General features: G+C 36.5%; 1 protein-coding gene across 1 annotated transcript; it reads left to right on the top strand.

Annotated features, from left to right (window-relative positions):
* The first annotated feature begins 2,745 nt into the window (after positions 1-2,745).
* Positions 2,746-25,530, top strand: LOC148950400 (tRNA (adenine(37)-N6)-methyltransferase). The gene is made up of 4 exons (XM_089091586.1): positions 2,746-2,879; positions 9,534-9,684; positions 16,427-16,584; positions 23,465-25,530. The coding sequence occupies exons 1-4, from the start codon at positions 2,852-2,854 to the stop codon at positions 24,298-24,300; spliced, it is 1,173 nt and encodes a 390-aa protein (XP_088947712.1). The 5' UTR covers positions 2,746-2,851; the 3' UTR covers positions 24,301-25,530.
* The last annotated feature ends 930 nt before the right edge of the window (positions 25,531-26,460 follow it).

The raw sequence follows: 26,460 nt of genomic DNA, 5'->3' as shown, positions 1-26,460 counted from the left end.
CCAAAGGCACATAAAAATTCTTCTATCGCTACACAAACAATAAAGGAAAAATGTTTTTTGATTGTGTTTGGCATTCTTCTTGACATTTCCCTAAGGTTTGACCTTAATGCTCCATGCTTTTTTTATTTATAGGATCAAACATGCCTTCTTTTCTTGATAAAAAACCTTATATTTTAACAATAGGTAACTTGTATAACTTACAGCCCTTGAACCAGAAGCTGAGGGCTGTGAACCCATAGTTATTTAACTATAGCACAGTTATTTAACCTTTGAACTGTTTTAAATAAAATGGCCTTCTCAAAATATATATTGGATGTATTTGGGGAAAAACTAGGGTGAGGTGGATACCCTCCGATCATTTTTAACTCTGAAAAAGTGCACTGGAACTTTTTGTTTCCAATTGAATGAGCCCCCCCCCCTCCAAAAAAAAAAAGTTTATACAAAAATGTTTTCCATAAAAACCTTATGTGTTAGCAATGAGCAACTAGCTTAAATTACAATCCTTACCCCAAGAGCTGCTGGTGGGGTTTATTAACCCCAAAGGCATGGTTATTTGACCTTTAGACTATTTTGAACAAAAAAATTTTTAATTTTGATCGGATGCATTTGGGGGGAAAATATCGGTTAAGAGGGAGAGGCTGATTCTACTCTGATTACCTTTGATTCTTCAAAATTGAGCTTAAAATTACAATTTCCAATCGAGTAAGCCTCCTTCAAAGTTCTTACGACCATCCCTTTTATAAAAACCTTAAATTTTAACAATTGGTAACTTGAAATAACATAAGATTGCTGACACTGGTTTATCAGCAATTTTTTTGGAACGGCTTTACGTATCAAGATGAAACTTCTGGGGCATGTACCTGCTACTACTGCTATTAATACTGATCACTTTGGTTTGGAATTATAACACGAATTTATTTATGCTAGTATTTGGTTTAATATGGCTCTTTACTTTTCTTTGAAATTTTTTTTTTGAAAGGATCTTTTTAATTAATTTAAAGAAAGCGCAACAAAAAGCGACTTTTTTGTTATCTAGATTCTCGAAGTTCCGATATTTTCAACAGAGATTTTTATTATGTAACGTTCAGGAAAGGTCTGATTTATCTAACAAAAAAGATTCAAATTAAAAGTTTCCAAACACAAAGAGAAAATAGCTTTCGTGTCGGCTCCACCAAAGCAGGTAATTAACTTTTTTCAAACTAAACGATAACCAGCTAGAAGCGTAGAAATTTACCACAAAATGAAAACAAAAAAATAAGCAAAGTGGTAAGAAAAACATTACAGTGCGTAGACGATGGGAGCTGGCGCTCACCCCCCCCCCCATGAAAAACATCCCCCGGGGAAATTCCCCCGTGGAAAATCCCCCCGCCCCCAGAAAAATACCAACCCGATGAAAATCCCCCCCCCAAAAAAAATACCCCTTGCGGTTGGTTAGTCTCCAATCACTTTCGGCTTATAAAAAAAGACTAGAAATGCCTGGGGTTATTAAACAAATTCTACCTCCATTCTCCTCTCGTCTCTCCCTTAGAGCTATTTCTGAATTTATCTGAAGGCTCAATGAGAGCTGAGATGTTTTGGCATCAAAATGCACCCTTTGAGGTATCTCCCTCACTCCTTAGCTACAAAACAGTCAGATAACCCTTTGCAGATGTTTCAGTTCCTTTTTAAGTTTTGTAATTTGTCTATTGGTTACAGATAGTATATGTCATTGTGAAAAATATGGACATTTTTTGCGTGGGGGTTTTCTGGAAGATTTCTTATGAGAAGAGAGCTTTAGCATGAAGGGGGGGGGATCAAGACTTACACATAAATTTTTCTTTTCCATAGCACTTCTCAATTAAACTAAAAAATAACACAACTGAAATAAGATTTTCAGATTTTGAAACCGTAATTTTCGCGAGGGGGAACATTTCCCAGGTGAAGGGTTTCTATGGGTGGGTGGGGGGTATTTTCCATGGGCGAGGGGGTAAACGCTTAGTAAAAAGTGACAGGGCGAAGGGAACCCCCATTAACAGACACAAAAAAGGAGAAATAAATCTGGCTTTAAGAGTTTATGACGTCCAATTTTCTTTGTTTTTGTGACAACAAAACAGTTTATTAATCATCTTGACAGTCACTTATGTCAAGGTTTAAAAAAGCAAACAATTCCACCAAGGTTGAACATGTAAATATTCTAACTTGTGTTTTACCCAATGTAAGTACTGTGTTTGAGTTGCATGAGAGTTCAGTTGCACGGTGGTTCAGTTGCATGGTGGTTCAGTTGCAAGGTGGTTCACTTGCACGGGTGTTCAGTTGCCCAGGGGTTTAGTTAAAATGGGGTTCAGTTGCGCGGGGGTTGAGTTGCACGAGGGTTCACTTAAAAGGGGGCTCAGTAGCACGAGGGTTCAATTACACGAGGGTTCAGTTGCACGGGGGTTCAGTTGCACGGTGGTTCAGTTACAGTGGTTCAGTTATACGGTGGTTCAGTTGCAATGGAACCCAGATTTTGAGCTCGCAAAAGTTCGAGGTTTTGGTTCTTATCAACAACCATCAGTTTTTATCAAACACATGATATGCCTTGCATAAAACTAACAGAAAAGAGGAAGGTACTTGGTAAGAATTACATTTGACTTAGAGACTTGGCGTGATCAGGCACATGTAGCCTAATGTGTTTGAAAAAAAGTTGCACCTTTTCACCTACAATGCTTAATATGCACTTACAATGCTTAATATGAAATCATGACTGGAATGAGAAACCAGCGATGAGACAAAGAAAGGTCCCCATGTTAAAGTAGAACCATTAAAATGAGCGTCATCTTTTCCATATTTGCTAGCAGGATATTTAAAAACAAATAGCAGAACAATTTCTAGAATGAGTGATATTAAGTTCCAACCTATTGGTAAGCCAAGACGATTTTTATTTCGCAGGATATTTAATGGTAGTTTCACTGTATTTTGGCAAAATTCTAGATAAGAGGTTTTTGTCTTTCTTTGGTGTATATTTGCACATTAGGGGGGGTGGAGTAAATTTTAAACTTACCTCTCATTTGCATCAGAACTTCTTGTTTACTTTCTGCTGTTACATTTGTACTAAACTTGGAGTAAAGGTAGAAATTTTAAACCTTTCTGCTCTTTTTCCAAATTATACTTTGGCAAGAGTAATTTAATATTAGCATGGTCCATAGGAGTCTGCCTGCACTAATCAAATTGATTCTCCCCTTGGTTGTGTCTGATCTAATATTCAAGCAGGGTAAGATTCTATTTTAGCTACATTTGGCTATCTTGGAAAGGGATTAGATTAGAAAAAGAAACTTTTCAGGGATGAGTTTACAGGCTAAAGTATGGGTAAATATTTACCAATCATATTATTGAGTTACATATAAAGTGAATATACCACTTGATGCCATTTTTTATGCTCTTTATGAATATAATAATATTTTTTGTTGGAAATGAATTTTAGCCCCCATCCATATATATACCAATTCAGGGTAGCCTATATATTTCCACATTAGGGGGTGGGGGAAAGTTTGAACTTACCTCTCATTTACATCAGAAATAAAATTTACCCCCACCCCCCTAATTTGCAATTATATACCCTGAATTGTATAAATAGGGGTGGGGGTTAAATTTATTTCTGTCAAAAATGATTATTATATTTGTAAAAAGCATAAAAAAGGCATCATGTGGTATATTCACTTTATTAATAACTCAATAATATGATTTGGTAAATATTTACCAAAGTATGTCCCAGGAAACCATTCTAAAATACCTACCTCTACTCCCTCTCCCTCTAGAAAGTCCTGAAATTTGCCTACATGACAGGTCTATACCAATTGGAATTTTGACAAAACAACATTTTACCTTAATTTTCAGTTATCAGTTTCTTTTTCTCTGGTTTTAGTTCTGAAAATACAATTCCCGTTAGGCTTGTTTGAGTAGGATTTTAAGCCATATTGATGTTTTTTTTTAATTTAGGAAACATATTTGTATATCTTTTTAGCCCTATGAATTGGGATTGAGCAAAGTTGTGAAGCTGAAAACAATTTTGTTGTACCTCACATAAGCAAAAGATCTATTTTGCAAGGTTTCACTTTTATAACACACAGATTTTTAAAGGTCATCAAAAGTCAGGACCCTCTTGAAGAAGAAGAAGTGGAGGTAGATACTTCAAAATACCTTCCTGGAACATACTTTAGCCTGTAGACCCATTGCTAAAAGTTTCATTTTCCTTACATAACCCCTTTCAAAGATAGCCAAAAGTAGCTAAAGTAGAATTTTACCTCATTATGAAAAATTTGCAAAATGCCAATATAGGCCTAAGCTGCACAACATAACCCAGAAGATTGTTTAAAATTATAAAGGGGGAATTACCCCTGATTCTAAACCAAATCTTAAAAATTTTTGGCAGTATGTGTCTAATGCTGACCCATCCCATTGAGTCCTACCTAACATGAGAAAACTGTCAGTTAGTTCAGTATGTTACTGTATGTTTCAGTTATTATGTTTTCAGATAGTGTTAGTTTTTATAGAATTGTATGTGTTTATTATGTTGTCAGCATTGTCATAGACTCTTTTATAATTGTTTAGTACAACAAGCTTGATAAAGCTTACTATATTTTGGTATTAATAAACAAATAAATAAAAAGCTTGATGGCAGCACTATCTCTGATACAAAGGAGATTGCAAATTGATTGAATGATTGTTACTCTAATGTTACCTGCTGATTCTTCTCTTCTCCACATTACTACTGTCAAAGTAACCTCACAGATGCTGCCTGTTACCTTTACCACTGATGATCAAATAACCCACTCTTTACCAAAAATTTAAGCAAGCAACATACAAGTGGCTATTCATTTAAGCTGTCAAAACATCTGGTTTATATAGGAATTGAGAAAATTTCTTTATCCAAGCATGCTGTCAATCACTAGAATAGTCTTGAAGCTGAAATGGTTATTGCACCCACAGCTGTGTCCTTTATGTACACACTTGACAATAATATAAGTGGAACTGCCCATCCCATTCAATCATGCTGCTTGTGATAACCAATGATCCTGCATACTCTGTCCAAAGTTGCTATTCTGTGGTGGTGTCAGCTTTAAACCACTGAAGAATGGTACCCACTGGCCATATCAACCCTCTGGTCACCATTACTAGGTGGGATTAAATTATTTCTCTCCAGCAGACCTCTCTTACAGCACGTCACTAGGCCCTAACACAGTGAGAAATTTTCATCATCCTCAACACAGTGCACAGCAGATGCAGTGTGGACCTTAATTCTGCTCCAAACTGCAAATTGAGGTAATAATGTTTACAAAAAAAAAAACTAAGAAAAATACATACAAATAAAGCAGTAGGGCCCAATAACCTTCTTCATCCAAGGCTTCTTAAAGAAACTGCTGAATACATATCAAATGCTGTTTCCCCCATCTTTTGTAGGCCTATGTCAAGTAAAAGGAAAAAAACTACCCCAGATTGGAAGTTTGCGCACATCAAACCTATCTTTAAGAAAAGAAACAAGGATTTTACCAAAAATTGCATACCAGTTTGTCTTTCTCAGTGATTTTTAAAATCATGGAAGTTGTTGTTAATGATGGTTAACAGGTTATTTATTTATTGTCAACATGGTTTTGTAAAGGCAGGCCTTTTGAAACTAATCTGATTATCATAGTTTATTTTGAAATTATGATAATTATTACAAAACGTTTGGAAACTGGTAAACCTACAGACATTCTCCTGCTTGATCAGGCAAAAGCATTTGATAAAGTAGAACACTTACCTGGATATGAAATTAACAGCATATCAAGTAGTCAATGATGGTGTTGTATATATTCAAGCTTTTTTTCTGGGAGGTTTCAGAAGAATATGATGTATGAAGATGATGACAGCATTTCCAACTCAACCATGTCTCCTGCCAACAGTGGTGTCCCACAAAGAACCGTTTTTGGACCAACTCTGTCCAGTATGAATGAATGGTTTTTATTGCCCATCATCAAGTAAACAATTACAAAGATGGATACATATATATAATGACTTATATATAAATGACTGCACAAATATATAAATATACTGATAAATGAATGACATAAATGACTGCACAACTAACCTGAAAACCCCACTTACCATATTTGCTGACAATTACAAACTTTTTTGTCACTGTTGAAACTGGAGAGGAAGTATTTCACCTACAACAAGATTTAGATAGTCTGGAGACATGGTCCTTTTCTTGGGCCCTGCAATTCAATACTTCAAAATGCAAAGTTTTGCATTCTGGACATAACAACCCTCATGACACTGATTATATTAAAGGTGAACAATTAGAAGCAACAAGTAAAGAGAAGGGTATAGGAAATTTTTATTGATAATGAATCAAATTTTCATACCCACACATGCACACAAGTTGCTAAAGCTAACAAAACCTTGGGCTTATTAAGTCCATGTTCATTACAAAAAAAAACACGTATAGTAAAGAAACTATATAAAGCCCTTGTCTGCCCTCACCTTGAGTTTGGAATGGTAGTAGCACTCCCACAATACAAATGTGAGATAGGGTCATAGAGAATATACAGAGAAGGGAAGCAAAACTTGTCCCTGTCCTGCATGAATAATGCCTACAAGCTTTGAAGTTCCACATCCTGGCTTATTAACTAAAGAGGGGTGAAGTAATGAAAAACCAGAATCAGCTGAACTCTGGGCTGGGGTAGTACAATAAGTATGTATCCCCTTCCCTGCTGAGTTGCACTAGAGGCTGCAACAAAAATCTCCATCCTCCCCTGTCTCAAAGAGGAGAGCAAGAAAAATTGTGTTAGTTTTAGAACAGTACCACTGTGGAATGTCCTGACAGAAAATACAGTCACTATAGACTCCTTCAAAGCTGCAGTTAGCAAAGATTGGGCCAATGTTGACTGTCTGTTTAGGTTTTAATATGGCTCTTTACTTTTCTTTGAAAACATTCTTTTTATTAAAGTTCTTTTTTTAATTGATGCATGAATTGTTTCAGAAATCCTTTTGGAAAAGGCTACAAGAAGACTAGACAACTTTTAAGGTTGAAGGATAAAGTTAGGAGCAGGTTGCAAAGCCCATGTTAGATGCTCTAAAGGCTCAACTTGAAAAGAACAAAGACTTGAAAGAAGGCATTGGGAAGGTCAAATCAGCTGTTATAAAAAAGCAGGAGTTAAACTCAAATATATTAAAAAAGTTGCCAAATGGAGAATTTTAATATTCAGCTTATTTACTGTGCCTTTTATTGTGACATTTTCTTTTTATGTATATTGTAGTAGTAAGCTAAAATATTGTAGTAAGCTAAGCAGGTGAATAATGTTTAGGCACCCTATAGGGTGTTTTTTTTTTGCAGTGGTTTTGTGTAAATGTAGTAGTATTTCGCTTTATTGAAACTTTTGGTGATTGACTAGCTGTATTGTTCATTTGACAATATCCCTGATGGCCATCAGTATATTGACAAAACAAGAGATGCTGGGCTGCATTCTAGTAGGTGTGAGAGATAGAAATGTTCATTGTTTGAATGATGGACAGTGTTGGGTATCTTTAGCATCCATCACTAGAGTGGAGGTTGTGTTCATTGGTCATTATTTTCAGTTAATTACATTGACCTTACCTGATCTAATCACATTTGTTAATGTCAACACTCTGGTCTGGATAAAAACTAAGCAAAATAGTTTTTGGGTTTTAAAATGACCATTCTAAGCTTGTCAATGGCACTGAATTTACAGCAGAAGAAATTAAAGCAGCAGCACAAAAGCTGAAGAACAACAAAGCGCCAGGAGTATGTGGCCTGACACCAGAACTCCTTAAAATGGCGATCCATCCATGACCCATGGCTACAAGTGCTGTTTAATACTGTGTGGTGCTCTGAAATAATACCATCAGACTGGAAGACTGGCTTACTTTTGCCAGTCTACAAGAGGAAAGGAAGTAAAGCAGAATATTATAATTATTGTGGAATAACTCTGCTCTCAGTACCTTGCAAACTCTTCACCATGCTGCTTCTCAAGCAGGCAACAAAGTACCTCCATCCCCTTCTTCACCACCAGCAAGCTGGATTCATGTCGGGTAGGTCCACTACTGAGCAAATCCATACAATTAGAAAGCTGATAGAGAAAACTCTAGAATATAAAAGGAAAGCATACATTGCCTTCGTTGATTTTCGATCAACTTTTGACACACTTGACAGACAGTTGCTGTGGTTGATCCTTCAATCTGCTGGTGTACCTAAGAAAATTATTAATCTGTTCAAGGAACTATACAATAAGACCGAAAGTGCTGTCATTGTAAATGGCCAGCTCTCATCACATTTTCAAATTAGAAATGGTGTTCGGCAAGGCTGCGCTGCTGCTCCCGAACTCTTCAACTGTGTCATGGACCATGTTCTCGACAAAACACTGCTGGCGCTTCCGTTTGGCATCGATTTTGCTGGAAGAGTGCTGGCACATGTTGACTTCGCTGACGATGTTGCATTGGTATGCGAAAATCTCACTAACATCAAAACTGCCCTGGAAACGCTAGCATCTGTTGCAGGAAAACTTGGTTTAAATGTAAACTGGACCAAGACCAAAATATTACCTGTGGACAAGACACCATGCAGCCCTCTGACACCTATATAAGTATGTGGCCAAGATTGAGAAAGTCAAGCAGTTCACCTACCTTGGTTTAATTGTTTGCTCAAACGGAAATCTAGATGCAGAGATATCAGCAAGGGTGGCAAAGGCGAACGCCGTTTTCGGCCGCTTACTGAGAACAATATTCCACAAACCCCAGATCAGCCGTCTCACGTAAGCTCGTATCTACTCTGCCTTGGTAGCAAATGTCGTGTTGTACTCGTCAGAGACTTGGCCTTCGACGCAGTCGCAGATGATGAGGGTAGATGCTGTCCAGACAAAACACCTCCGCAAAATTGAACACGTTAGGTGACTCGACAGGGTACGGAACATGGATATCCTCCGGTCCTTTAAATTACCATCCGTGTCCGAACAGCTTGAGTCCCGCTCGCTGTGTTGGTACGGTCATTTACTTCGTCTACCAGCTGAAACACCTGCCCGAGATATATTTGACTTCGATCCAACTGCAAATGGCTGGAAACGCCCCAGAGGTAGACCACGTATGAGATAGGTGGATATCATCCGCGATCGATTCACAGTGTGGGGCATTGACCTCAGTGAAGCTCCTACCTTTGCCCAAAACAGGCCACTCTGGAGACGACTAACGGCGCTGACGTCTGGTTCCCTCCACGCTGGCGACGCTGCCGAGCAAGAGCTTTAAGTCAAAGTCAAGTAAGTCAATTCTAAGCCGTCGCTAAGTACGTTTTTAGACCAAATCAGAGCAGAAATGCTGTAAAAAAAAGTATTCAGAACTTGTTTTCTTTGAAACTATTTTTTGTGTCATGGAAAAAAAGCATAAAAGAAAGAAAACCACTGCATTCATGCTGAATAAAGATTTTAATAATTCTTGAAAAATAAAAGTGTATAATATTGCTTGAATCTTTGGCTTGTTTATACAGTATGTTCACTTCAGATTTTTTCTTATCAGTTTATTGTTTTTAGGATATGTCTCCACTTGGTTCAAAGTGAAAAATGGAACACCACGACAGGGAGGTCTTTCTAATCTTACTCGGGGGAGTGTGAAGATTTTGGACACAATATACAACAATCCAGAACATTCTCTTGAAGGTCTATTAGAATACTCCCACGTGTGGTATGAATTGTTTTTGTCATATTTACTGGGCATAGCTGCAGCTTCGCCCTGTATATAAAATTATGAGTTGAACTGTCTGGTTTAGCTGTAAAACCTCTGTTTGGCTTGCTGCGAAGAAAGTACTCTAAGAAATTGGTCTTTGGACTACTCAAAAGAAAAAAAAGTTGCTTGGAAAAGTTAACATTTGCCCTGATACCAAATATGAAAATGGGGAGAATAAAAGGATATTTTCAATCTATTTATATTAGATAGATAGTTTACTTGCAATAAGAAAAATATTCGCTCGATGTTGGGTAATGTAAATTTTTGTGACATAGAAATTAGTTGCCTTTCAAATCTCACCCCAGCAGCATTTTTCTTTTTCTTAAAGTCTTGTTAGTATCGTCAAAAAAAACTTATATTTGGTGGATAAACATCTACTTATAAGTAATAAAAATATTTTTTTGTAAGTTATATTTGGAATCAGTGGTGTCAATTTATGAAAATGTTGGAGTGGATTTTGTTTTACAATATCCAGAGGGGATGGGGATTTTGCTTTAGTTTTACACAAGCTACTAATAAAAATTCAAAAAGGGCATTTTCAATTAAAATACCAAAAAAAGAGGTATTTTTGAAATCTAAAGGGTGGGGTGAAGAAAATCTACGACTGGGTAAATGTCCCATCACCTGGCCCCTCTACATCCTCCTCGAATTAGCACCACTGTTTGGAATGCTGTAAATATTTTCCAAATTTTGCTTATAAAATATACTTTTCTCACCCTTACCAAAGATAGACTTGTATTTCTTGATTCGTTGCAAACACATCATTGGTAGACATCAGGGGTGCAATTTGCTTTGGTACATTTGTCTCAGAAGCTTTTTTTCACAAAAAAGGAGTATAAGATCAAAGGAAAACACTGCTTTTGCTCCTTATTGCTTTTCCCTGAAACAATAGTTATATTTCCTATTTTTGAAATTGCACTAGAAACTAATCGCGTGAACAGTTTTCTTTCTATGATTTGTAGAAGAATAATTGATAAAAATTACAGAGTATTGCCGACAATTTAGCCCTGTTTTAGGTATATATGCCATAAAGTTATGTTAGTCTTTGAGCAAGATATCTAAAAAAGATTCTAGACCAATCCCAATGTGTCTTCACTGTCAGCTATGAAACAAATAATCTAAATTATGTGCGTTTGGTGGGAGTGATGTACCTCCTCTTGAGACCATTCAGAGGAGCCTGATCCCAGAATCGTTGGAGCCCAAACGTGAGCCTTGTTTTTTGGTTTCTTGGAGGGAGAAGCCCTTTGATATTCTTCGTTAAAGTTTGTGGTGCTATCACCCATCTAAATTGCGGTAAAACTGCAGAACAAGAGCTTTTTTCCATTTGGAAGCTGTTGCATAAATAAAATTTTCAAGAATAAATGCACAGGTGTGGTAACCTATATTCCTTCTATGCTCCAGCTTTCTACAAGATTAAGGCAAAGAGCAAAGAATTCTACTCTTCCTTTCACCCTCGAACCGTTTGCCTCAATAATTATTCTATATGTAAATATACGAACAAATGAAGGTTCAAATGGGGATAAATACATTTATTTACACAGTGAAAGTATGTACCAAAGTATAAATATTTCGATAACATATACAGCGATCGTCATCAGTAGAAATAAAGTAGAGTATTTCTACAGATGTCGATCGCTGTATATGTGATCAAAACATACCGTTCACTGTCTAAATAAATGGATTTATCCTCATTTGAACTTTTATCTGTTCGTCATAGAAAGGCAGTGTGGTCTGAGAAAAGGATACCTAATTTAAGGTATTGCGTCGAAAATATGTAAGTACAGTAATAAGTAGATTGAAAAAAAACTAAGCTATTCTTTTCTCTCCACTTCTCCACGCCTGTTGAAAAATGGCATTGTCAGGTTAAACTTCAAAAAGCCTAAATTCGGTGTGCTCTTTAGCTTAAGGAATTAAGCGAAAGGACCTTTATAAAACTGTAATTTTGTGGGTGTTCAATAACTTGCAAAAAGTCTTGAATAGGATGATTGAAGCTTTCACAAATAAATTTATAACCCAAATTAGGGTATGAGAAGGTGTTTTGAAACCCATCTTTCTTTCCTACTTTTAAAGATTATGTGGAAAAGATTGTAGGCCTACACCTTCTTTAACTTTGAAAAAATAGGTTGGGCATAAGAGTATTCATGTCTTGTACTTGAGGAGGGAAGGGGCATGGGTCCTTTTGTTATAGCTATCCCTTCTTTGGTGAGAGGATCGAAAAAAAACAATGTAAAAGCAAGTTTAAACAAAAAAAAAGATGAAAAAATCCAGCTTCTTAACGGGCCAATTGGATCAGTAAGTGAAAGATGTATCATTCAGTTTTGGACATCACAGGAAAAATGTTGTTGTTTTTAATTGTTTCTCGCTTACCCGTCGCGCGTTGCTGCAATCTTAAAACAAAGGGGATCCGAGGAAAATTTTCTCCGGCAAAATTTCTCCGCAAAAAATCTCCCCTGGTAAAAGACTCCCCCTCCCCTCCACCGACGATTCCCCCTCTGCAAGACTTTCCCTGCATGTAAAACAGCGATACTATTTTTAAATTTGAAAAATTTGGTTGAACACCGAATTTACGAAACTATTGAATACAAAATTCACAGAATTTGTTGAAAAACAAAATTTTATAATTTTGGAAGTGTATTGAATGACAGGATTCATAATTAACTAACCCGTTAACTGAATATCCATAAAATGTAAATATTATGACTGAAAGGGACTGTCAATTATTTATGTTGAACGGTCTCTAATTTTTGTCAGCTCGAAAAGCATTAAGAGGATCATTGAGGGGGGGGGGATTTACACCTAAAACCTCGGTAAGGTAAACCAACTTTTTAAATTTCTTGGCCATCAGATGAACAGTATAATAATGCATACAGGGCAAGCAAGACACATACACACGGGAAGATTTATCAGTATACACTCTAGGAATAGAAACCCAGTAAATGGAGTAATTCTTTGTGTCTTCTTATACCATTATTAATTTTGATTACTATCATCATTCTGGTGCCTGGTCCTAAAGATTCTTGAAAAATAATGGTCGAGCTCACTGAGGCGCCATAATAGATACAGACAAAGAATAAAGCCGAAATTTTGCCTTTAAGTCGGAGTTTTTTTTTTTAATCTATCATAATTCTTCCGTATAACTTATAAGCCAGAGCCAGTAGTAGGTTAAAATCTTGAAGTTACGACCGTGATTACAAAATATAAAAAAAAATAACGTGACTCCGGGCTAACGCGAAATCTGACCTTAATATTCTATAGAATCTGGCATCTATTCTTTTTTCCATTTTGTGAACGTATTTTGGAATATATGCCTTTTACATTGGAATTTTCGGCATCTAAATATAATTGGCGACATTGAAGTTGCGGTTTTTTTTAAACTGGACTAAGGGCAGTAGCTGTTGAAAGTACCTCAACACTTTATTCTTGTGCTGGGTTGTCTTCAGCTAATCTTCCAAAGTTTGAAATTGAATTTGGTTGGATGTTTCTGAAAATTTTATTCAAAAAACAAAAACAAAAAAACTATCTTCCAAAAATCACTTACATTGCCTAGCTTTATAATTTAATTTCCGGATACCTACTAATAAAAGTGAAGATTAGAAAAATTTAATCAAGCTTCTGCTTGGTAAGGAAACTGGTTTGAGCTTTTGAGCTAGAAAAAAAAAGTGTTGAAGTTGTTTGGTCTCTAATGGCTCCTAAAGCTACAGTAGTCCCTAAAATAGTCCCTATTTCCTGAAAAATCCAATATCCTTATTTTAACTGTGATTCGTTTATCCTGTTTATTTCTTGCCTGCCTCCCATCTTTTTTCATGTTTGAAGCAATTCGCTTAGGTGGCAGTTTCATTTTACTCGAAAATTAAAATTCAGTCACGTGTATTCTGGTCAGAAAATTTGCTAAGGTGTTATATGCTACCGGGTTTTGATTGATTCTGACGATTTGAAGTTTTTTTTCTTTTTCTGTTCAGCTTTCCTTTGTTGTTTGCATATTTGTATCTCCACATTAATTTATAGGAAAAAGTGCCCGGTAAAATAGGAAACACCTGATAATCGTTTTTAGAGTTGTGCTTTATAGAAAAGAGATTATCTTTCCCCAGCTTCCACGTCATCTTGAGATGGAAGATGGAAATGATTTTCTAGGCCTAGTCCATTAACTTTTATTTCCTGTTTTTTTTTTCTCTGTTCATGTGTTTCACTATAAGAAAACGCATTTTCTTATAGGTATAAAAGTTCTTATTGATGATATTACTGGCCTGTTCATTGGACTGTATCACTTTTTTTCCATGGGTGGCTCTTAAGATTTGAAAGCTTTGAGTCTGTTCCAAAAGTCAGTGCTACAGCACAAGTTCTGGAAACATGTTCCAGATTGAAGGTTGACCCTTCTTGAAGCAGCAAAAGTGTGATTGAACAGTAGAAAACCTTGCAGATCTATTTTCTTGAGTTTGTCTCTAGGAAACAATAATTGTTAACAGACAGCCCTCAATATAAGATATTAGTCTTGGTTAGTCAATTCGGACCTGTTTGGAACCAAACTATACTTTGTCGTCTTTAGCACTATCCCAAATCAGGATTTTTATTTATTTGGAAGGCTGGGCCTCTAGCTCTTACTTTGGCTTTGAAATTGCAAGCAGCTTGTTTACCTGCGTTCCCTCTCCCGTATGGCAAGTGGAACATTTTCAGGTAAGTTTGTGACCCAGTAGTGCTAAATCATCATGTGAAGACGTATTTTTGGCTCTTGAAGAAAGGAACTTGAGTATTTCGCTTATATGTGCCTTTTTTTATTTGCACTTTGTTGGGCAGCAGGACTTCAGGCATGTCCTTTTTGCTTTTTTTTTCCCTAGTCTGGCGATTCCAGCTTGTTGCTAGAACGTGGTAAGGGTCTAACCTCTGCAATTTTTACGGAAAGTGTCGGCCTTAGGTTATATTGATGGATATGGCATTACATTTTTGAAAACAGCGTATAGTTCTTACCCGGGACCAAAGAGGATAGTTTTCACCAGCAATTGAGCCAGAGCCAAAAGAGTGTAAGTTGAAGTGGTGTTTCATAGTCTACGCTGGAGAGGACTCTGAAATTGTGCACCTGAGCTTTTGTTCCATTGAGCCATGTTTTTGTTTTCAACAACTAGAAAGCTCTGTTCTAAGAGGCAAGCAGTCAGGCAGCAATTGCAAGTTGAAGTTGAACTAAATCGGTAAGTGCTTAAAAAGCGTGACAGGTACATGGCCTAATCGCCAAAAATAATTGGAGCTTTCTTTTTGCTCCTTTTAAGTGATGTTAGGAAGTTGGTAGAAAGACAATCTAGTTTTGAACCAAGACAGATTGATTTTTTTTTTTTTCAACGCTGATCAATAGTTATTTATGAGCTGATCAAAGTATACGAAATCTGACACCATTTTGAGGGGTTGATAAATTCAATGTTGTGGTAGGCTACACGTTAGAAAAACATTCTGGTACTAATTTTAAAACAAGGGGGGTGGGATTGTTAGTAACGGTTCATTGTTGTGCCTTGGTAATCTCTTCAAAGGGAGGCTGGTATTTTTTCTGGTCGGTGTACCTATTATTTGCTTCCGATGCATTTAAGGGTACCGCAAAGTTTGATTTCATGTCAGGTACGGAGAGGCAAGTGCAAGCAAGAATAGAGTGTTAGAGGATGGCCATTTGCTTGGTTAAGGGGTCAGAAACCTCAAAAATTCTAACTTGGTTTGGCTTTTATTTGATCAAAATATTTGTGAAAATAGAATTTAAAGACAAGTAAGGAAGCTTTAATTAAGAATCGGTTGTTAGACCAAAATCATCTTCAAAGAGTAGGGGCTACGTATTTCTACTGACTCGTCTATGCTTCTTTTATTTTTGCAACATCTGTCTATAGTAGTATGATTATGAAAAATGACAGTTAGCTTTATAGTAACAACTTCGACAAAATTATGTATACTGCAAGTTTTCACCTTAGATATACCATCTAAAAGATTTTGAAGGGTCAACAACTTCAGTTTTAACGTAACATTGAAAGGAAGAACCCGGATTAAAAGTCTGAAAAAGTTTAAAGACTTGAAAATTCCGTTCGTTTGTTAGACCATGGTCATCTTTTCGATGAGGGGCTCGAAACTTTTCCTAGTTAATATATCTGCTATTAGTTTTTTATATGTATTTTAGGCTGAGACAAATAACTTGTCTGCGTTGTCTTTGTTTCTGGTATATTTAAGGGTAAGGAAATTTGTCTCCATATGATAACGTAGTGATTATGAAGAAAAATACATCATAATAGCGTAGTTTCGTAATTATTGTAGTAAAGAGTCGCTGCAGCAATATATACTTTTTTTCAACTGATGAAAGTATATGAAATCTGTTTTTTCGTATAAAATTCGTTCGTAATATGTACCATTTTAAAAATTTGGAGGGGATTGCAACTTCTGTGATATGGTACACATTAAACGAATAAATAACGCTACTGAAAATATATTTATTTGAAACAACAATGCAAATAAAAAAGAAAAAGTTAGTATGTATCAGTTCTTGTGTCTCAAAATTTTGAGCACTGGAGAAGATTTCTCGATTTGCTCCACACAGAACAACTCTTGGATTAGCTTAAATAATTGATCGCTCTTAATACAGTTCAAAATAATAAGTGCTATGAACCTAACCCTTGCATTTTAAGTGCTCTGCCTTGTTTTTTGAAGGTTCCCCGATTTTAAAGTAATTTTCTTTTTACAGGCTTATATGGGTTTTCCATGAAAACAAAGGAGAATATAAGAAATCGAAAATTGCTCCGCCACGCCTTGGAGGAAAAAGGATTGGTGTTTTCTCAACTCGGACGCCACATCGTATGAATCCAATTGGTCTAACACTGGCCAAGTTAGAACGTGTTGAAGGTATACTGAGACTCACCTCAAAATATTTTGTAATTGTAGTTCAGAGGGCATTATGTGATTTTTTGTATCGAAATGAGATCTACTGCTCATTCCCTTAAAATCTGCACGCTACGTGCAGTATCTCATCCCAGACCAGGATTGCCACTTTTCCTTTTATCTCCTCTTTGTTTCTCTTTTCTTCATCATTTAGGACTAATCACTCTCAGATTAAATATTTCTTTTTTATTTGTAATGATAGAATGTAGGTTAGATGCTTGAAATGAAGACGAATTAAAAGAGCACTTCTAATTTTGCTTATTCTATTATCTGTTTGTCCTGACATTTAATGTAGCCCAATTTTGGATCGCGGGCAAAATCAAACTACAAAATAAACGCTCTCTATATCTGAAAACAGTAGACTAGAGAGTTTCACACAGTTTTTATTTAGTGAAACGACTTTAATTTTCAAGATACAGGTTTGAAACACGGTTTTAGGCAGGTTGTTGAATCAAAAACATAAACAAATGAATAATGCACAGAAATATAGCCTTTAGAATTTCACTTACAGGAACTAATTACGCCTTCATGGAATGAAAATGATAATGAAGCTGTATAAGAATCCCTGACGCACTAGTTTCCAAGAATTTATTTAGTTTTAATTTTTTCATTGAAAGGGAACCTCAAGCTTTTCTCTGGTTGTACTCAGGGACCTAATGTAAGACTTGTCACTGTCAGAAATCCAACTGAATTAGTCAGATCAAGGCTAAAAATGAAAAATTGCCATTATCTGGACCTCATCTTTGTTTCGTGGGCACCAAGAGAGAAAATTTACTCAGACTTTATCTAAAGAATGGATTCTAGTTGACCGTAATGACGTTCATGAGCTCATGAAGTGCTTTGAAAAATAAATATGATTCATTAGAATGAAGCATGTCCATTAATTATCAGAAACTAGATTCATAGCAGTATTACTGCATAATGGTAATGTATTTGTATTCCCGACTATGGGATATTCGTATCCAAATGAATAAAAGTTATGATGATTTACCTGCGATTAATGAAAAAATCAAATATTTAGAACATCAATGGATGGTTTTTAGAGATGTCAAAATACTAACCATGTTGTCAGGTGACCAGGGAAGCTTTACACCTTACTTTCTTTCTCGATGGGACGGTAAAACCAAATATCTGTACTGGACAAAACTGAGATAGTTTAACTCCCAGTTGGAAAAATGTTACCAATACTACCTTGTTTTTGCCAGCAAAAGTGTTATTACCACCTATTCGTGTTAAATCGAGGCTAATAAATAAAATTCGTCAAATACCTGAAAGAGAGAAGGATTGTCTGAGACAACTGTGTTGCAAGCTACCGAAACTTTCTGAAGCCAAGATTGAAAAGGTTGGCCTAAATCTAAAGACTGATCTTTATCAGTCTTTAGATGCATTATTAGCAAAACTGGAAAGGTAAAGGCCAATTGCCTTCTAATTACAAATGATATTTTTTTTTTTAGTTTGGTGCATTGCGGGAAAAAGAAACCGAACACGTGACCTTTTCTGCAATGTTGTGAAAACGGAGCAGTGAAGAATAGCTGGAATCAGTAAACGTACGTTTGCAGTTTTACAGAAAGTGGCAAACGTAAATTGATTTGAACGGATCTTTGCTCTTTAGAATCATTAGGAGACAAAAAAAAAGTGTGGAATTTTTTCACGAATATAGCGCAAAATTTTTCGGGGAATGCTAAGGACTCCAGCTACAAAACCATTGTGCTACTTATACTGGCAGCTTAAAAGTCTCGACGTTGCAAGAGGAACTGAAAAGCTTATAGCATACACCACTCCCGTATTGAGTATCCATTTGAATTCTTAAGAGTCAAAAGACAAGTTTACTTTGAGTGAAAAACAAAGTAAAAGATTTTCCAAGGATGTCCCAGACGTCTCCAAGAAAAATGCAATGATCAATCGAAAATTAAAGAAGGAAATCTGAAACCAGTTTTGCGGAGCATCAAAGACAAATTATTATTATTATTGTTTTATTACCCATTATTAAACATTCAAAATGTTGTAAATGGAGTACAAGAAAAAAAAATAACAACAAAATATCCAAAGAAAACTCATCTACAGAAAACAAGATTAAGAACATTACTGCGACAAAAGAAAAAATTTACAAATTTAAGTTATTGCGACGTATAACGAAGTGGCTTGGTTCAAATGCCTTTGCATATCGAGCACGGTGATTCAGTACAGCTATCAGCGGGTCGGCTATACCATACTTCAGTGATATTTTCGAATTCCTCATCCAAATTGGAAGACGAAGAAGATGCTTGCCATATCTGTAGAAAGTAGACCGAATACTGCGGCGATCAAACAGAGTAAATATTTTCCACAACGGAGATAGGGCTAGCACATGTGGCAAAACAATAGCGTTATGTACCCTTGCGAGTAGAAGACGGTTAAAATGGCATTCTATTGAAACGAGAATTCCATAAGCTCTGCTTGTCTTTACAGCGAACAACGAAACAAGGCAATCGTGAGTTTTTTTTTAAGATCGCTACATATTCGAAGGCCGAGGTGCATAATCTTAGACGAAGACTTAATCGTATAAGTTCCGAAAATAACATCAACTTATCTTTAACGCGGCTATTATATACAAGAACTTCGCTCTTCTGGGGATTGAAAGAAAGACATATGTTACCGTACTCCTTACTCAAAACACGGAAATTCTCTTCGATGCCTACAAGTGTTCTACTCGCGTTCAAAATGTCGTCGGCATAATCGATCAGCGAAACATTGAGACCTCTAAAGATACATTTAGACTGAACCGGTTCTTGCGATGAAATAATACTATTACTGGATAGCGAAAAAGCTTTATGTTTAATAGAAAGGAGAAAGGACTTGTACAAGAATTATCTGAGTGATTGATCATATGAAAATAAAAGGAATTTAAAGAATGTGGAGAAAACATTAAAATATGAATAGAGGAGGTGTGAGGGGGAGGCCATGGATAAAATTGCCGAGGATCTGGAAGATGTAGCTAGACGGCATAGTAGTAAAATATTGTACTGACATGTTAACAAACTGAGAGGGAGTAGTCAATGCAGACTTGGCCCAGTTAAAGATAGGAATGGGGCCGAAATTAGCGATATAGAAAAAACTAAAGAGAGAAGGGCCGAACATTTTGAGAATTTGCTTAACCGAGATAGAATTGCAGGAAAAGATATAGAGGAAAATGAAAAAGTTTGTGATACCTTGGATGTGAAGTAAGATTTTTTTTTTTGTGAGGAGGAATTAGCAGCAGTACTAAAAGGATTAAAAAAGAATAAGGCTCCAGGTGCTGATAGGGTGGTAAATGAGTTTCTTAAATATGGTGGCTCTGAGGTAAGAAATAAGTTACTGAATATTATGAATATTATTTTTGAAAAAGGGGAAGTACCTAATGATTTTAGAAAAACCTTAATTAAGCCACTTTATAAGAAAGGTGATAAAAGTGAGTGTGGTAATTATCGAGGCAATAGTCTGGTTTCTGTAGGTAGTAAATTACTTCGTAACATGATACTTTTTAGACTGAGAGGTGCTGTAGACAAAGTTTTAAGAGAAGAAGAGTGCGGTTTTAAAAAAGGTAGAGGATGTGTCAACCAAATTTTCACTCTTAGGCTAATAATTGAGAAGTGCCTGAGTTGTCAAACCCCTTTGGTCCTCAGTTTTATAGATTATGAGCAAGCGTTCGATTCTGGTGATAGAAGAGCTTTAGTAAAGGTTTTCTCCTTGTATGGTATACCAGACAAATACATTAAAGTGATTAGTGCTATGTACGAGAGTAACACTGCTGCGGTTAAGGTATGAAATGAGGTTAGCAGCTGGTTTTGTATTAAATCAGGAGTTAAGCAGGGTTGTGTTTTACCCCCCTTCATATGGATTATTTTGATAGACTTTGTCTTAAGAAGCACAGGAAAGGCAATGGAAGACCACGGAATCAAATAGGGACGAAAAAGTCTCCTGGACTTAGATTATGCTGATGATTTAAGCATCCTAGATGAAAGTGTGAGCAAAATGAATGAGGTTTTAGAGGTTTCGCGAGTTCAGGGTCCTAGAATAGGTTTGAAAATTAATGTTAAGAAGACTAAGTCACTAAGGCTAGGAATAAGTGAATATGAAAAGGTGACGTTGGGTAATGAAAAGATTGATCAGATGGGCAGCTTCACTTACCTTGGTAGTATTATTAGTAATGATGGTGGGAGCAGTGAAGATGTTAAAAGTAGAATAGCCAAGGCTCAGGGTGTTTGTTCACAGTTAAAAAAAAGTTTGGAAGAATAGGAAGATAAGTCTGCAAACCAAGATTAGAATATTAGAAGCTACTGTGATGACAGCGGTCAAATATGGCCCTGAAGCATGGATGCTCCGAAAAGCGGATGAAGATTTGCTAGATGTTTTCCAGAGAAATTGCTTAAGGATTGTTCTGGGTACCCGGCTGACTGACCGTATGTCAAACAATAGGCTACACGAAAAATGCGGTTCAATACCGCTCTCTAGGGTTATAATGAAAGAAAGGTTGAGGTGGCTAGGGCACGTTGTGCGGATGAAGGATGACAGATTGCCGAAGATTGTTCTCTTCGACCAACCGTCTAGGGCTAAACGGAAAGCAGGTCGCCCTCGTCTGGGGTGGGAGGACGTCATAAGGAAAGATTTAAAAGAAATGGGAACTTCGTGGGTGGGTGTAAAAAGGGAGGTTTTGAATAGATTGGGGTGGAGGAGGAGCGTGTGTAGCTGTGTTGGCCTCAGGTGGCTTGGTGCTGCGATGAGTTGTTAGTAGTAGTAGTAGTAGGTGGCGAAGTAAGTGCCCCTTGGCGTATTCCCATCTCTACAGGTATAAGACTAGAAGATAGGGCTAAAGCATTAACACACGGTACATTTACACGCGCTTTTAATTTACTATACATATTCCTCAGTGCGCGTACAATAGACTTATCCACACTAAGCTTCCGAGCAGACAACAATATCTAAAGGTGCACACCGGGGTCGAACGCGCATTTGACATCGTGACCGGTAAAATACAGTATCTCATTTGAATAATCGGCATCATTCAACAAATTAGCAGTCATATAAGGCGCGTGTTCTCTACTCATGTTCTTTTTTAAACCAAATTGGTTATCCGGCGTGTTACATGTAGCACTAAGCCTATATACAACAAGCAATTCAAATGACTTACAGAGTACAGGCGTGACAGTTATCGGGCGGTAAGAAGAACACTGCCCTCCTTCTTTTCCCTTTTTTAGTACAGGAGACAATGGTGCTCGATAAGGTTCTGACTTAACGCTTGCAGATGCAATCCGCAGACGTTATCCACCCCCCCCCCCCCCCTTGACCACTTCTTCTTCAGTTTTGAGAGTGCCTCACTGACTGACGAATTAGACACAACAAAACCAACTTCCCGTTCACATTCCGCAAGACTCGCATTGAGCTCAATAGAAAATTTATTTTCCAGATCAGCATTAGGCGATGAAAACTCGTGCGTAAAATATTTAACCCAATCACTCTCACTGGGTAGAACATCAACTGATTCTTTACGTTTCTTCTTTCTTAGGAATTTCCACATGCGATTGGGGTCCATGTGATACAGATTTACTATCACATTAGATAATTAGAGCACGATGTGTAGCGAGGGTTTTTAGGAATCTTCTCAAAGTATATGATCGGATGGAGCTCACGATGCCATGCCTTGGTTGGCCGTTATCTATCCACATGCGTAAAATGTATCACAAGAAAAGAACAACATAAAACTGTAAGAGTGTCGGAACTATAAAACTTGTAAAAATATAAATGGTTGAAAAAAAATTGTTTTGAATTTGTTTTCTTAAAAAAACTATGTGTGATAGGGTGTCGTAGAAGCGAGTTTCATTTGAATAGTTTAGCTTGTGGTTGATATTTTCAAATAAACTGATCTTTCGTCTAAGTACTTAAGTGGCCGTGACAAAAATGCATCAGATTGTTAAAATTTTCCTATTTCGTGATTCACTTCATTCCCTAGTGTCCGACTTGGGCTCTCCTACTATCTTGCTCTTAATTCTTAAGTAATTCCCTGTGTTTATACCAAATTACCAAGTTTATCTTAATTCCCTTATTGAGATTTAATCGGGAAATCATTCTTCTTGGGATTTACGAAAACTAAAAAACTGTTTACAGAAAGATAGAGATAACGATTAAATATAATGTATTGCATAAATTATAACAACACAATCAAGTTTTGTAAGGTTGATTCTTTCCTTTTTTTCAAAAGCCCCACATCATAGGCTCTAATCTTTTGAATGTCTTGAGTGGGGTTTACGTAAGAGTTCAAAGCAAGCCACGTGGGCACACATACCCTTTCGTTGAGGGGTTTTGGTGGGAAATCCTGAAGTTGCAAGTAGCATCAATTGTAAGAATTTTACCTAATTGGAAATTTCTCCTTCGATGATTTAAAAGTATTTATGTGTCATAATAAATTGACCTCAGCCTTTGGACGGAAAAGAGAGAGATTCCAATTTTTTTTTTTTTAGGTAAAACTTATTTTTGTTTTTAAGTAAATTTCTCAAATATATATAGTATTTTGTAGGTCTTACAGCTTGGATTTTTGTAGCTATCCTCAATGCCCTTTCGAAGGAGTATATATGCCCCAAACAGGTCATGTCATCTTTTATTTAGGGCCAATTGGCTTTAAAGAATAGCCTTTTATTTGATTTTAATGGTTTTCGAGACGCTGACTAGTAACACTTTAAAGAGTATCTTGTACACTGTAAACTAACGGCTTGAATATAGCATAAGTAATTGTGTTCGATAGGGAATCACAAAGCATGCGTCCCCTTTAACAATTTTGTTGGATTATTCCTTTGTTTAGTGTGTTATTTAAATTTCTACTTGATTATTAAAGGTTCGGTGCTTCATCTCAGTGGTTTGGATCTTCTTGATGGAACCCCGGTCCTAGATATAAAGCCATTTATACCTGAATATGACACTGCAGATGGTTTGAAGAAAAGAAATCTACTTATTGAAAGTGACCTCTTAAATGTCAACTCTGAAGGTTTGGAACCTGTCAATAAGGAAAAAGATTTGAAGGGGGCATGTGAAAAGGTGTCTTTAAATGACGATGTAATGGACTGTCAGAATAGTCTTTTATCTATTTCAAACGATCTGGTAAGCGATCATTTATCAGAGAAGCAAGTGAAAGATAAGGATAGTCAGTATGATTTAAACAGGATTGAGAATATTTTCATCCCTGATCGTGGCTTTGTCTCAAGTTCTAATTGTGTCTTGGAAGATGATAGTCATGTTACAGCCACAAATGAGAATGGTGCAAATGTTCAAACTGACTTGAATAGTGGTAATATCAATAGTTGTGTTGATTTAAATCTTGATTCTGTATCAAATGATAATTCCGACGTTCGGGTTGCAAATTGGCTTAGTAGTAAAAACAAGAAGAGAATTCCGGTTAAGTTCAGTGACAATGCTATGGCCCAGTTGCAACGTTTCTCGAGTGGGTCGGGTTGTTATGTTTTTCGGTATTTGAAAGATATCAATGAAGCTAAAAATGCCATTTCTCATATACTTGGTGAAGACCCGAGATCCATTTACAGGAAAAAAAAGTGCGTAGATAGGTTGTATTTTTTTATGGTTGATAATATGCATATCACGGCTTGGTACGATGACGAGAGTATTGAATTCGAAGTTGTGCGAATAATGCCAAAAATTTTGAGACAAAGGAACTGATACTTGTTAACTTTTTTCCCCTTTTTTTCCATTGCCGCTTCAAATATATCTATTTTCAGTACCTTTATTAATGCGTCTTTAAGTTATGAGTAATAGAGCTAAATATGCATCTCTAAAATTATCCTAGGCTCGAGTGAAGCGAGGGCCATTTGCGAGGGATGAAGGCCAGAGCTGCTTATGATCTCATCCGAGTAAAAAGAATTTGTCTAGTATGTACATATATATGCTAGATAAAGAGCTTACTTCACGGGCTCTTTTTCGAGCAAAAGGCCACTTTGCAGGCTTTTTTATGGGGAATTTTACAGATTTTTCCTTTCTAATCTGTTTACAAAAACACAGATCAGCCCACATTTCTTACAGTTTTAACTACGATATATGTAAGAAAATTCAGAATATTTGATCCACTAGTATAGGAGCGTATGGAATATTCCTCTTCGCACTGAAAAATTAGCCAAACTAAACAAGCTAAAAGCATGAAAATTTATGCTGAATAATTATGGAACCAAGCTAATGTAAATAGACTTTGAAAATCTGAAAATATACACCAAGAAACAATGAAAAAAGCTCACTTATAGTGGCGTGATAACAATTGATTGAGGGCAGAAGAAATTCGCCCTCATTGGCAAGGGCTCAAGGCCCTGAGTGAGTGAATGGAAGCAACAAAAAGACCGGAAAGAAGACTCGATTGTCCTGAAACTCAGTGTCTTCCGGGAAATGTACTTATGTATCCGGTAAGCAACAATTCACCTTTCAACTTGTATACCATATCAAATCTTTTGATAACGTTAACTGTATACAAACCATGAGAGTTGTTGACTGTGATGTCAGTGCAGGCATAAGATAACATGAGAATGATTGAAAAATTCTTGGGTGTCTGCCACATAAAAAGGATATCTGGGTCCATTAATATCAGTGGAGATGTGAGGCAAGGTGGCATTTCGTTACAACGAGCCCTGTCCTTCTCATTGAATGTCCCTTCAATATAGCTCTAGAAAATGGTACACTGGTCCTTCTGAGGACTGCATAAATAGTTACTATGGCTTTTCTTTTATCTCTGTGTTTGCCACCTGTCTATTGAACTTCAATTTGCATGTTGTTCGTTCTCTTTTTTTCATACAGATTAGGTTCGTTATTATTTAAATTCAGATTTAGTGACCCTGTTACAGTAATTGTCTTTCGAAATTTTCTTGCCTCGTTTCGAGACAAAATTGGAAGCAATACACACTTGTGCTGACATTTTATCGCCTTAGTTACTGAACATGATTAATCTTTTTTTTTGTATGAAAAGGATTCGTATCAGTAAATATCAATAAAAACGGAAAAATAGAGGAGCTCAACAAACCACCATAGGCCACTCTCCACCTTCTTTTCTGCTTTAGCCGCTTTGACTATTCCTATAGGAAAATCCCATTTATAAGTTTTCTCAACATTACTGTGCAAGCATTCCTTAACACGCTTAGAGTGTTTGGCTCTTCAAAAGGAAAAGTTCCTGTCAAATCAGTTTCTTGGATTAAAAACCGTCTTGTTCCTCAGCGAACCGTAAATTCTAGCGGGCTTTGAGTCACAATCTCTTGAAAAAAAGTAAAAACAGATTTATGTAATTTTACCTTGGGATGGCTGTTATATTTTAAACTGGAAACAGTTTCCAGTTTAAAACATAACTGCCATCCCAAGGTAAAATTACATAAATCTGTTTTACCATTTAAATGTCAAGACGGGGGTAGGCAGGATCTCTGAGATGGTGTGGGTCTTCTCCGCCATTTGCTCATTTTTCTCACTGGAAGGGAAATGCTATCTTTATAAACTCTTAACGGTGAAAGGGTGAACCTTTCACGAGTTTTCCTAACCAGAAGCTTGAGTTTGAACTACATTGTTGAGTGACCTTGAGGTTGGGCCCTTTGAAAAAAATTTACATTTGGGTGCCGTCAATTGATCAGCGTTTGATTTTTTTGGCTTGTTTTTTAAAACTTTCGAAAACCAAATTTGTATCAGTTCTTTTCGGAATTCCTTCTAAGCAAGAGTTCTTGGGGTCCACAATTCCTTTTCAGCTTTAATACCATGACTGAACTTTGGACAAAATAAGGACGAGACATCAATCTTAACTTCTCCCGGACATTCTTTTATTCCAAATGGTTGACAGTGAGACCTTAAACTGCCTGA

The sequence above is a fragment of the Artemia sp. Qi Xiang Cuo genome, chromosome 7 (assembly GCF_049724085.1).
Source record: "Artemia sp. Qi Xiang Cuo chromosome 7, ASM4972408v1, whole genome shotgun sequence".
In the NCBI taxonomy this organism is placed as follows: Eukaryota; Metazoa; Arthropoda; class Branchiopoda; order Anostraca; family Artemiidae; genus Artemia; species Artemia sp. Qi Xiang Cuo.
The sequence above is the reverse complement of the archived record's forward strand: the minus strand, read 5'-3'. Positions and strand labels throughout refer to the sequence as shown.